The following is a 14,112-nucleotide window of genomic DNA, read 5'->3' on the forward strand; positions in this document are numbered from 1 at the left end:
TCTCCCTGAAATGTGCAAGAAGCGAAAACCACCTTGAGAGAGGAGTGGAACAATATCCCCCCAACGACTCCTAAAAATTTGTTAGCCAGCATAAATAACAGGTGCAAAATATGCATTAGTGCCTAAGGAGAGTGTAATCCTCACCTTTATGTTGGTATTCTGACCTGTGTTAAACATGAATGGTAGGCCTATTTATGTCTGCCATACTACTTTCCTACTTATACAAGTTTTCGCTATAAATATATCACTCCTCCTCTGTTATGTATTTACATTGTTTCGTGTCATCCGTCATTGCCTGTGATTGTTCCCGTCCAACAACGTCTCTCTTCAGTAGCATTACATATTTTTTATCATTATTTTGTGAATACGGAAATCGAAGACCTTAGAAATTTAACGTATGCATAGATCACAAGGAAAATATCTAAACTACGGCTTTGAAATGATATGCTACATGCTCAAGAATTAACAATGATCCAGAAAATGTAGAATACATTTCTTTATTTCCGTTCATGATCAAGAACTTTTTAAGCCCTCGGACTACCGGTATCGGTCAGCAACGACCACCTTCGGATCTGTTTTAAAAATATGTCCTAATATAAAGGAGTCATAGTGGCATCGTCAAAAGATAAACACAAAATCATTTCAGCATCGTCATATATAAATTAAATATCCTATATACTATAGTCATTTTGTTAACAGCACTACTGTTCAAAACAAACTGAGCTGATTTGATATTTATCTTTTGACGATGGTCCATTATATTAGGACATGTGCTTAAAACAGATCTGAAGATGGTCATTGTTGACCGAAACTGGTAGTCTGAGGACCTAACAAATTTGTGATTAGAGATGGAAATAAAGAAATTTATTCTATATGCAAATTTATTGAAATAACTTACAGAATCTGTTATGAAACGTTCCCTTAGAAAAAAATTTATAAATGACAGTGCTGGAAAACCTCTACGTTATTTGATTTTCAAACAGCTGAGCAAAACTGAACGTATTCAGACATTTCTCTGTTTACTTATTCTGATCAACAGTAAACTGACACACAATTTTTTTTTAGCGCAACGCAATCTGACTTTCAATAATCCCTACAAAAGAATGGCCCTGACTAACAATAACCTATACCTTTCATAAATCACTTACCTCACAAAAATCTTCGTTACTCAAACTACTGCAGTACAGCGTGCGCCAATACTGCCAGCTAAATAAAGGATTCTAACTACTGAAGGCACTAGTTACAAAAAGGTACGGCCAAACTTTCAGGAAACATTCCTCACACAAAAAGGAAGAAAATATGTTATGTGAACATGTGTCCGGGAACGCTTACTTTCTATGTTAGAGCTCATTTTATTACTTCTCTTCAAATCACAATAATCATGGAATGGAAACACACAGCAACAGAACGTACCAGCGTGACTTCAAACACTTTGTTACAGGAAATGTTCAAAATGTCCTCCGTTAGCGAGGATACTTGCATCCACCCTCCGTCGCATGGAATCCCTGATGCGCTGATGCACCCCTGGAGAATGGCGTATTGTATCACAGCCGTCCACAATACGAGCACGAAGTGTCTCTACATTTGGTACCGGGGTTGCGTAGACAAGGGCTTTCAAATGCCCCCATAAATGAAAGTCAAGGGGGTTGAGGTCAGGAGAGTGTGGAGACCATGGAATTGGTCCGCCTCTACCAATCCATCGGTCACCGAATCTGTTGTTGAGAAGCGTACAAACACTTCGACTGAAATGTGCAGGAGCTCCATCGTGCATGAACCACATGTTGTGTCGTACTTGTAAAGGCACATGTTCTAGCAGCACAGGTAGAGTATCCAGTATGAAATCATGATAACGTGCTCCATTGAGCGTAGGTGGACGAAACTAAAATGAGCTCTAACATGGAAATTAAGCCTTCCGGACACATGTCCACGTAACATCTTTTCTTTATTTGTGTGTGAGGAATTTTTCCTGAAAATTTGGCCGTACCTTTTTGTAACACCCTACGCTGCTGGCGGCTCACCTCCAACTGCACAACGCTATGCACTGTTCACATCCAGCTGTCCAACACTACAATAGTGAATATTCCAACAATGCCAACCAGTCATAGACTGCACACAGCACAGTCAGTGATTTTCATACAGAGCGCTACGTGGCATTACCAGCATGAACACCTAAACAGCCTACTTACATAAGAGCGCCACGTGGCGTTACCAACATAAAAACCTAAACAGCCTACTTACACTGTAGATGTGTAATTTTGTAGCAAACAACCTCAAGTTTAATTCACAAAGTACATCAGTACAGCATTCCGCCACCACGAGCGCCAGCGTGGTGCAGTATTGAAAGGGCTCTTTTCACTGCTGCAGCGTGTGCTCGTTGTGTGTTTTGGTTTCAAGAAACGAACTCTGTAACAACGGTTCGGCGTAAAATTCACAGTGAATACGCTAAAGAACGTCCAAGCAGGCCTACCTATTACTCTTAGCACAAGAACTTTGTTGAGACGGGTTGTTCACTACGACATGATCAGCAGGTCGCCCGCGTATTGATTATTACGTCGAACAGGTTAGGGAGAGCTTTGCCTGCAGTCCACAAAAATCAACGCGATGTGCGTCTCGCTTGACTGGCATTCTACAAAAGATTGTTTGGCGAGTACTGCGTAGACGTTTACACTTGAAACCATCCAGATTCACAATGGCACAGTATATTAGTGATGCAGGTAAGATTACTTATGGGGACTGGCCGTGAAGGACCAATCACATGACCACCTCACCCCTCAAACTTGACACCACTGGATTTCTTTCTCTGCAGTTTTATTAAAGACCGTATGAATGTTCCTCCCCTACTAAATAACTTAGCCGACCTGAGAAACCCAGCCGCGTGGGATTAGCCGAACAGTCTAGGGCGCTGAAGTCATGGACTGTTCAGCTGGTACTGGAGAAGGTTCGAATCCTCCCTCGGGCATGTGTGTGTGTGTTTGTCCTTAGGATAATTTAGGTTAAGTAGTGTGTAAGCTTAGGGACCGATGACCTAGTAGTGTGTAAGCTGAGGGACCGATGACCTTAGCAGTTAAATCCCACAAGATTTCACACACATTTGAACATTTGAGAAATCGAATCTACCCTCCCATTGCACAAGTTACGCCCGATTTGCTGCAACGAGTGTGGAAGGAAATAATTACCGGCGGGATGTTTGCCGCATCACAAACAGTAGTCAGATCGAATCAAAACGACAGCTGACGCCTTTATCTGTAACTTGAGGTTGTTTCCTACAAAATGACACATCTGACGATTCTGTAAGTCACCTCAATAAATTTCAACTCATTGCAGAGTTTTAAAGTCCTTTTGACTCACCCTGTACTTACCCAATGCTCCAACTCGTGGCTGGACAGCGACTACAATGATGTCTTGCGACAGAAAGAGGTCTGGACCCACGTTTACCGAAGACCCGCCTTTGAAGGCGCCTCCAGGAAACCATGTAAGCACAGGAAAAGGTCCTGACGCGTTGTAAGGGACGAACACGTTGACGTAGAGGCAGTCCTCGGAACCCTCGTAACGCTGACCCATGTTCTGCGCGCAGGAGGATGGCTGCTCCAAGGCATCGCGGTCACCCTCCCAGCTGGCCGGGGGCTGCGGTGCCTGCCAACACAACAGGTTCGTCAGGTTATCAAACGTCCCCTTAGAAAAAATTTATGAATTACCGTGCTGATAAAACTCTTACGCTATTTGATTTTCAAACAGCTGAGCAAAACTGAACGTACTCAGACATTTCACTCTTTACCTATTCTGATCATCACTAAACTGACACACAATATTTTTAGCGCAACGCAGTCTGACTTTCAATAATCCCTACAAAAGAATGGCCCTGACCGTTCACAAATCACTTACCTCACAAAAATCTTCGTTACTCGAACTACTGCAATACAGTGAGCGCCACTACTGCCAGCTAAATAAAAGATTCTAACTACTGAAGGCACTAACTACTGATAGGCATAGCAGATGAAAGATTTTGATAGAGAACAAACAATGTATTTACCTTAATAGTGTTCAAAAGTCATAATACATATAGCAGTTCATGACATCCAGTCTTACAAATTTACTGTCTCTGATGGACACACGTACAGATCATCCGCTCTCAAAACTCCGCCGTTTCTCTCCCCACATCCACCACTGCTGGCGGCTCGCCTCCAACTGCGCATCGGTACGCGCTGTTAACAGCCAACTGCCCAACACTACAATAGCGACTATTTCAACAATGCCCAGCAGCCACAGACTGCACACAGCACAGTCAGTGATTTTCATATAGAGCGCTACGCGGCGTTACCAATATAAAAGCCTAAACAGCCTACTTACAAGGTCACTAGACAGGTATTCGCTATAGTATGGACCTAATTCAGAGCCCTACGAAGGTCCTCTAGTTGCCTGCAGTCGAAAACCTCTCCTCTCAAGAGGACAAAGCGATTCGCGCTAGCTATAGGGCGTTCAGAAATTCCCATTACAGGCTACTGGGATTTGTAGAAGGGGGTGAATTCATAAAAAAAATGGTTCAAATGGCTCTGAGCACTATGGGACTTAACATCTATGGTCATCAGTCCCCTAGAACTTAGAACTACTTAAACCTAACTAAGCTAAGGAAATCACAAAACACCCAGTCATCACGGAGTTCATAAAATTTTGAATAGGAACCCAGGTCCAGAAACGTACCGTTGCCGTTCTACAGCCGTTTGAGACCATGTTTGCTAGGCAGGTTTGCAACAGGGTACTCATGGTGGACTGTTCTTTAGTCAGATTGGCTCATTTCATTTGATGTTTGTCCTACCTCGGCCGGCCGAGGTGGCCGTGCGGTTCTAGGCGCTACAGTCTGGAACCGCGCGACCACTACGGTCGCGGGTTCGAATCCTGCCTCGGTCATGGATGTGTGTGATGTCCTTAGGTTAGTTAGGTTTAAGTAGTTCTAAGTTCTAGGGAACTGATGGCCTTAGAAGTTAAGTCCCATAGTGCTCAGAGCCATTTGAACCATTTTGTCCTACCTCTCTCACCTGGTTCAAGCCACATTCACGTGTGTGTGTGTGTGTGTGTGTGTGTGTGTGTGTGTGTGTGTGTTTGTATGTGTGTGTGTGTGTGTGTGTGTGTGTGTGTGTTAGAAGTAGTATGGAGTGCTGGAGGTAGTATGGATGTAGTTGTTAGTCATCCACAACATAACAGATGGTGCTTGGGGCAACATTCATTGCATGCATAATTTCTGATATACTCGTTAACGGGTTCTTTTCAACATGGTGCAGTACAGCCTCTTCCAGTTCGGATGTGCGGCATCTGCTTGGAACACCACAGTCATGCCTGCTGATGGTGAAGGTCTCCTTTCTCGAACTGCGTAATTGTGCCAAAAAGGAATGTGATGGTGTCGGACATCTTGTATAACTATCTTGATAAAGGCGACGCCGTACAGCTGGATCATGTCGGTTTACTCTGCAGACATGTAATCAACCAAGTTGCTCTAACACTCACAGACATGTGATAGAGGCTTGAAACAGTGAAAGAGCTTGGATAGACGTCAAATGATATCAGCTAATCCAACGTAAGCAACCCCCCCCCCTACCCCCTCACCATGACTATTCTACACAGCAAACACGTTTTCAAATGCCTGTAGCACGGAACCGGTACGTTTCCGGACGTGGACTCCTATTCATAATATTATGTACTCGTTCCCCCTCCCCCCCCACCCCCACCCCCCTACAAGTCCTAGAAGTTTGTATCGGGAATTCACGAACACCCTGCATATATGGAATGTGAAGGCAGCCAGGAAGTTGCTGGTGGCGATTACTGTGATAGCGCAGACGGCTTCAGTGCCATAGAGATGATGGTTACCTCTTGGTTACAACTCTGTTCCAACACAGGGATGACAAACATCGTATATATTATTTCTCAAGTCAACACCCCATTTCCTCAACACATACCAATCTTACAGGGATGAATGAGATGTCATTAGAAAGGTTTTTTAAACGGCTTCAGCCATTGCATACCAATTTTTCTCTAATACCATTCGTGAAAAATTTTATCATAAAAGAGACTTTTAAATATCATAGGCAAAAGACCGTCAGGAATGGCCACCTACTTACCTTATTTTACGAAGCTAAATTATTCATCGCAAATAAGAGACGCCCTTTTCATATTATCTTATTACAACTACCATTTTATTTGCTTTAAATAACTGGATAATTTGTGTGCAGTAATGTCATAGCTAATAACCGTTCCGGTGCGGTCGTCCATTATCTCTGCCCATCGTACTAGTTGACTTTTCTAAACGAATATACTTTCCGAAACGACAAACATATTTTTGTCACTGTCGCTTTGAGATGAGATTTACCTATTGCCACTATGGCTTAACATACATGAAGTACGAGGTGCAGTTAATATCTCAAAATACAGTTATAATTTATGGTAGTCTCATTGTTATACCACGTAAGAAGCGAACACTACGTTCTAACCTTTACATTTCGCACTTATTTATTTCTTTGTATTTTATATTCGTATTTGATACTAAACTTTCCTTCAACAACAGGTAAATAATATAAATACAACTGTCGAAATTTAGAAATTACAAAAAAATGGTTCAAATAGCTCTGAGCACTATGGGACTCAACTGCTGTGGTCATAAGTCCCCTAGAACTTAGAACTACTTAAACGTAACTAACCTAAGGACATCACACACATCCATGCCCAAGGCAGGATTCGAACCTGCGACCGCAGCGGTCGTGCGGTTCCAGACTGTAGCTCCTTTAACCTCTCGGCCACTCCTGCCGGCTAGAAATTACAAGCAACTAATGATAGCCAAATATTGTCTTGAGCGGTAAATTACATTTATTTACTTCTTTTTATTTTGTATTTCTATTTTATCATTAATTATAAACTTTTGTCAACAACAAAATCTATACGAAGATAACGTTCTTATGTCAAATATCGTTTGCACCGAGGTATTGTAAAGCACTACAGAATTTTGTTCAAAATTATGTGCATGAAATATATATCTAAGGACATATAATAAATTCATGATTATTATTTCACGTCGTTCGTTTCATTTTTGAAGATGTTTTCTCTTCATTCCCACAACTACGCTTTCCGCAATGACTACACGTATTCCAAATACTGTCTTTATTTAAAACTATGGAAGTGCGAAAGTTTCGCACCAGGTCTCCTAGTCGCGTAAAAAGGATCTATATAGCCAATGGATGGCAGTTCGAAATGTCGGTGTACGAAGTGGATTTGAGAACCATTCACCAAGATCTGTCTCCGTACTGTTCACAGCTAATAGATGTTTGTAAACGAAAAGATATTATCGTTAATTATTCTCTGCAATACATTCTGTAAAACCTTGCATTGTTTCTTATAGCAAGAATGCAGTACTCATAACATCTTGCCAGTGATAAGCGAATTTGCTCAAATCTCAGTACTAAAACACATCATTTGTAGTTTGCAACTGAAAGCTCTGGCGGTCAGATGGAGGCAGGAACACTGCTTAAGCAACCAAACTAAAAATGGTTAATCCTTCGGTGTAGAGGTATAGTAACGAAGGATTGGTAAATATGATAACCATTAGGTTTACTGGTCAATAATTCAGAGGAATCTGAGCCCAGGGTATTATACTGTGTGTTTTGCAGCAGTCCGTGTTCACTTGTCGATGTGTTAGCGTAACAGTGCTCTACGGCAATGAAACATTAATGTTGGGAAATTCCTATCCTAACAACTGTTCTACCTCAACAGCCGCAAGGTTCACACATTGAGTCAAGCTGACTTCGTATCTGTCTAACCTGTGCTTACTGAGACATTGTGTGAAATAAATTGGTTTCCGCGACTATTGTTCTTATTCCAAGTCTTTTTCAACCTACAAGACATAATTAACAGTAGGAATTGTCATATATTGGCCTAGGTAAGACCCACCATCACTGTTGGGATTAGTCTTCAAGAAACAGCAAGGAAACATACGAAATGGCATAGAGAACGATTACTTAATACACATCAAAAAAAAGTTTTGCATCACCCAGGTTCCCACAACTCCTGAAGATGACGTTGACTGTGGATATTGTATCACAGACACAGTACCTATGACTGTTCAGAGATGTCATTAAACCCGCCCAAGGATGTAAACAAGCATGCATTAGCATCGCCTGTTAGACGGAGGGGGTCAAATAGCCGATCATTTCCAGTCATTCCACCAGGAAGGAGCTATACGGCTCGTGTTGTCTGTAGTTCAACCATACATAGACGGTCAAAACCGTGGTTCGATCGCGTCCGCGTTGTCACTTTGTGCCAGGACGGGCCCTCATTAAGGGAAGTGTCCAGGCGTCTCTGAGTAAACCAAAGCGATGTTGTTCGGACATGGAGGAGATACAGAGAGACAGGAACTGTCGATGACATGCTTCGCTCAGGCCGCCGAAGGGCTACTACTGCAGTGGATGACTGCTACCTACGGATTACGGCTCGGAGGAACCCTGGCAACAAAGCCACCATATTGAATAATGATTTTCGTGCAGCCACAGGACGTCGTGTTACGACTCAACCTGTGCGCAATATGCTGCATGATGCGCAAACTCACTCCCGACGTCCATGGCGAGGTCCACTTTTGCAACAACGACACCATGCAGCGCGGTACAGATAGGCCCAACAACATGCCGAATGGACCGCTTAGGATTGGCATCACGTTCTCTTCACCGATGAGTGTCGCATATGCCCTCAATCAGACAATCGTCGGAGACGTGTTTGGAGGCAACCCAGTCAGGCTGAACGCCTTAGAGGCACTGTCCAGCAAGTGTGATAAGGTGGAAGTTGACTGCTGTTTTGGGGTGGCATTATGTGGGGCTGACGTACGCCGCTGGTGGTCATGGAAGGCGCCGTAGCGGCTGTACGATACGTGAATGCCATCCTCTGACCGATAGTGCAACCATGTCGGTAGCATATTGACGAGGCATTCGTCTTCATGGACGACAATTCGCGCCCCCATCGTGGACGTCTTGTGAATGACTTCCTTCAGGGTAACGACATCGCTCGACTAGAGTGGCCATATCGATCATGCCTGGGATGGATTGAAAAGGGCTGTTTATGGACGACGTGACCCACCAACCACTCTGAGGGATCTACGCCGAATCCCTGTTGAGGAGTGGGTCAATCTGGACCAACAGTGCCTTGATGAACTTGTGGATACTGTGCCATGACAAATACAGGCATGCATCAATGCAAGAGGACGTGGTGGTGGTGGTTAGTGTTTAACGTCCCGTCGACAACGAGGTCATTAGAGACGGAGCACAAGCTCGGGTTAGGGAAGGATTGGGAAGGAAATCGGCCGTGCCCTTTCAAAGGAACCATCCCGACATTTGCCTGAAACGATTTAGGGAAATCACTGAAAACCTAAATCAGGATGGCTGGAGACGGGATTGAACCGTCGTCCTCCAAGAGGACGTGCTACTGGGTATTAGAGTTACCGGTGTGTACAGCAGTCTGGACCACCACCTCTGAAGGTCTTACTGCATGGTGGTACAACATGCAATGTGTGGTTTTCATGAGCAATAAAAAGGGCGTAAATGATGTTTATGTTGATCGATATTCCAGTTTTCTGTACAAGTTCCGGAACTCTCGGAACCGAGGTGATGCAAAACTTTTTTTTTTATGTGCGTATATACCCAAATCATCTTCCACTCGAATTAACAAAATGATGTTGACATGGGTCAGAAACAAACCTCCCAAGTTATAGAAAATCTCCCCCAGTTGTTTGTCGACATATAGGTGCGTTGAGTTGGTTGTAAGCTAATACCCTGAAAAAAAAAGGTAGAGCGGAATAGGAGATCTTCATTCTGTACCAGTACATTCATCCAGTCTGTCATTACTCGACCTTTTTCATATTGGGCATTTGAAAGTGTGAATTTTGAGACAACTGTAGAAAAAGGAGAACTCGAAATATTAAATGCTGGCTGTGATCTGCTGCAAGTTATACCATAGTTGGATGAAAAATATTGTTAATTGACATTGCACGTCTTAGCATTTAGTTTCTGTAATCAGTGCTCTTAACGTCATACCTGAACTGTCCACTGTTGTCAATGCGCCATAGCAACCCATCAATTAATTTGCATTATTTGCATCGCGTGATGTACACGTCATGTCCTTTTTTGTGTTCTTTTTGTGTTGAAGCTCTGCTACCTGTCTGTTCTGGCGTAACCATAAGCGCTGAAACGAAGATGCGGACCGCAAGAGTGGAGAAGGCGGTGAGGAAACGGCGGCCATTGGTGCGCGGAACTGGACCGAGCCGCGCCAAGAGTGACACCTAGAAGAAGGGAACATTCGCCGCTCCTGCTAGCCTCGGCCGCGCAGGTCGGCACCTTAGTTATCAGTGACATGTGTAAACTTGCCTGAACATTTCACATATCGAGGACTCTAAATTATATTGCAAGTCGCCCCCTTGTTTGCGACTACTACTTGTAAATCTCCAAAGTTAAGTATTGGCAATTGCTTTCTAGAAATAAAACTACTAATGTTATTTGTTGGAATTGTTGTAGAGCATTCCGAGAACGCATCATTCCATAGGCACCTTATTAGCGACGAGTGGGCAAGACCCCGCACAGTCTATTCAACTGTCGCCTTCCGCAGCAAGCAGAAATGTTTTCTCACACTTTTCACAACACGCTTCCCGTTCTCTGAGCCTTAACTGAAGCGCGTCTGATAGCCATTGTGGCAACACTGTAACAGAACTTGTTAAGATGGATGGGGCACAGCCCACTGCATTGCTGTTACGCCTCAACTGAAATAATGGGTTGCAGCTTTGCACAGTTAATGCTAACGTAAATACAATCTCCTACTGTCGTCCAAAAAGGTTACTACCTCTTTCTGTCCATCGGTAGTTAAGACATACAATGAGGCATTGTCAAAAAGATGTCTGTTTTCATATGTAGCTATTTTTATGCGTATCTGTCCTATGAATCAAAGACCTTCTCTTGGCAATTATAAAAAAAAAAAAAAAAATACAAAACTTAAAGGTTTGCTGATGGCATTGGAAATCTGACTGAGATGACAAAGAACTTGGAAAATCAGTTGAGTGGAACTGAAAAGGGGTTATAAGATGAATATCAACAAAAGTGAAATAAGTGTGATGCATAGTAGTCGACTTAAACCAGGTTATACCGGGGCAATTAGGTTAGGAAATGACACTAAAGCTAGCAGAGGAATTTTTCCATTTGGGCAGCAAAATTAGTGTCGATGGCCAAGTAAAAGAATGTATACATGGTTAGTCAGAAGTACTTCCAAGTTTTCAGAAGATTACTACATGCACACTACCAGACATAAAGAAAATAGAAGCACACCCTTAGACAAAGCATCTCTCCAGCTTTTTACTCACATTACATGTGCTTTGTGCACCGTTTTTTCTGCAGCAACCATCGATGCTCGCAGAAGAGCACGTATATGTTGAAACGTCTCTGTTCGATTCCTTTCACGTTAATTTCTTAAATCTGTTGTCATTTACGGCATAAATTCTTCTTCTAAATTTACTGTGGTGTTTCTGACTATCTGGGAGGAGACTGAGCAGTGAAACATGTTACTTTTACACGTAAACAAGAACGATCTGTCACACTACTACACTTTAAAACACAGTTTATATGTAATTCATGTCACACAGTCTCATACGGAACCTTCATATGCTTTCTTTTATATACTGTATATGATAAGATACTGTCATCCCCCTTCCCTTCTGTGTGAGAGGATGAATGAGCAAATGTATTTCTAGTTGCATGCTTGATGGTAGCAGACAAGCCTGTCTACTAGAGAACAGTAGGACCAGAGTTGGAACAGGTAGCTACGCTTTCTAAAAGCAGAGAAGCTGATGCACTGAGAAAGAGCATCGCGGGTGTCAGAACCACGGACAGGGAAAAGGAGAAATTGTATTGCCTACTTAGGAATCATGAACGGGTATTTTCTGAGACTCCGGGGTCGATTAAGGGTTTTACTTACCAATTCAGAGTACGTGACCATCAGAAGTTTTCTGTTAGACCATACCCTATTCCCGTGGCGTATAAAGCCCAGGTGGAGAAGGAAATAAACAAGATGTTAGAACAAGGAATAATTGAGCGGACAGTAAGCTCGTACAACTCACCCTTGCTTGTCGTACCAAAACGCGACAACTCGGTTCGTTTGGTACTAGACTCGAGACAGATAAACACAATTATTATGTCGGAAACGGACAGGCCTGAGAACCTTGAGGAACTCTTACAACGTTTCCTTGGGGGAAAGGTACTATCATCTGTCGACCTCCGTTCGAGTTTTTGGCAAATCGTGCTACATTCATCTTGCAGAGTATATACAGCGTTCCTGTGTTATGGAAATTGTTTCCAATTCCGGCGTCTCCCGTTCGGACTAACCGTCTCATCATCTGCTTTTATAAGGGGATTAAATAGCATTTTGCCTGATGATTTGAAACAGCGGAAAAGTCGTGGGAGGATCATAATGACGTTCTGAACAGACTATTGGATGTTTTTGAGAAGGCAGGTGTAACAGTCGTCTTAGATAAGTCACAGTTCGGACGAGAGAACATAAAATTCTTAGGTCATATTGTCTCAGCAAATGGAATACAACCTGATCCGGAGAAAATTTCGGCGATAGCGGAGTGTGCAATGCCGACAAATAAAAAACAGTTGCGAGCGTTCTTAGGCCTGTGTAATTTTTATAAGCGATTTATAAATTTTAGTGTACTTGGTACACCCCGTCTATGTGGACTAACAGGGAAGAACGCTTTGTGGGTCTGGGATCAAGAGGCACAGGATGAATTTTATAAATTGAAAAAGGCATTGGTAGAGGCTCCCATCCTCGCGCATCCCGACCTGACACATGAATTCTGTTTAATGACGGACAGTTCCTTGTCAGGATTAGGTGCGGTACTGTTTCAACGGAAGGAAATGATGATATTACAACTTGTAAAACAATCTCGTTTGGGAGCAGGGTGCTCTCTCGATGTGAAAAAAATTACTCCGTGACAGAACTCGAAGCACTCGCGATAGTTTGGGCATTCTCAAAATTTAGGTATTTCTTATTTGGGAGGACCACCAGGGTGTACACTGACCATCGTGCGCTCCAATTTCTTATGAGCACAAAAATCACGCATGGGAGACTAGGACGCTGGGCACTATACCTACAGGAATATCATTTCACTGTAGAATACATTCCGGGACAGAAAAATGTAATTGCTGACGCTTTATCGCGCATTCCTATAGGTTTGGTTCACACAGAAGAAGGGGAACTCGGTGAAAATAATTTTAGCATCCTATACTTACAGAATGTAGCGTTCGAGAACTTTGTTACCACCTCTTTAGGGAGTATAGCGGACGAACAGGATAAGGACGCAGTATTGAAATATATAAAGAAGAAGTGGGAGGACAAGGAGAATGTAGGAATACGCCAGTACTACTTAGTGCGCAATAGAATACTATTCAAGAAACGAGCCCCGGACGACTCCAGATGAGTGTTGGTGATTCCGGAGGAACTCGTAAACAAAATTATATGGTACATACATTTGAGTTATGGCCACTTCGGAGCATAGAAATGTTGTGAAAAACTAAAGGAGACATGCTATTTTAATAACATGCTACGGCGTATTCGTTGTGTACTTAGAGTGTGCGGACCTTGTCAGCGAGCAAAGGCGGCCACAGTGACATATGCTGCATCATTGCACCCGATAATACCAAGCAAACTTTGTGGCCTCGCGGCCGTGGATCTATTTGGGCCACTAATACGATCTAAAGCAGGTTTTTCATATGTTTTCGTAGAGGTGGAGCTAACCTCCAAGTTTGTGTGTCTGACTCCGTTGAGGCGAGCCACAGGAAGGGCAGTGGCAACTGCATTTGCAAAGCAGTTTCTGCTTGAAGTTGGGCGTGTGAAAAGGGTTATCTCGGATAATGGACCACAATTTAGATCGCAATACTGGCAGCGGATGCTTCGAAAGAGAAGAATTAAACCTATATATATCTCTCTATTTCACCCCAGCTCGAACCCCAGTGAGCGTATTATGCCTGAATTAGGAAAATTATGTAGGTTATATTGCAGTTGTGATCACCAATCGTGGGACATACACCTAAAAGGATTTCAGAA

The 14,112-nt window shown here is 43.0% G+C and overlaps 1 protein-coding gene across 1 annotated transcript in view; it reads right to left on the reverse strand.

Annotated features, from left to right (window-relative positions):
* LOC124805687 (venom carboxylesterase-6-like) overlaps window positions 1–14,112 on the reverse strand; it is a 116,691-nt gene that overhangs the window by 55,347 nt on the left and 47,232 nt on the right. The window contains exon 3 of the mRNA XM_047266256.1: window positions 3,360–3,633. Within this exon, the coding sequence (XP_047122212.1) occupies window positions 3,360–3,633 (274 nt within the window). The remainder of the gene's footprint in view (window positions 1–3,359; window positions 3,634–14,112) is intronic.

This window comes from Schistocerca piceifrons, chromosome 7 (assembly GCF_021461385.2).
Source record: "Schistocerca piceifrons isolate TAMUIC-IGC-003096 chromosome 7, iqSchPice1.1, whole genome shotgun sequence".
NCBI lineage: Eukaryota > Metazoa > Arthropoda > Insecta > Orthoptera > Acrididae > Schistocerca > Schistocerca piceifrons.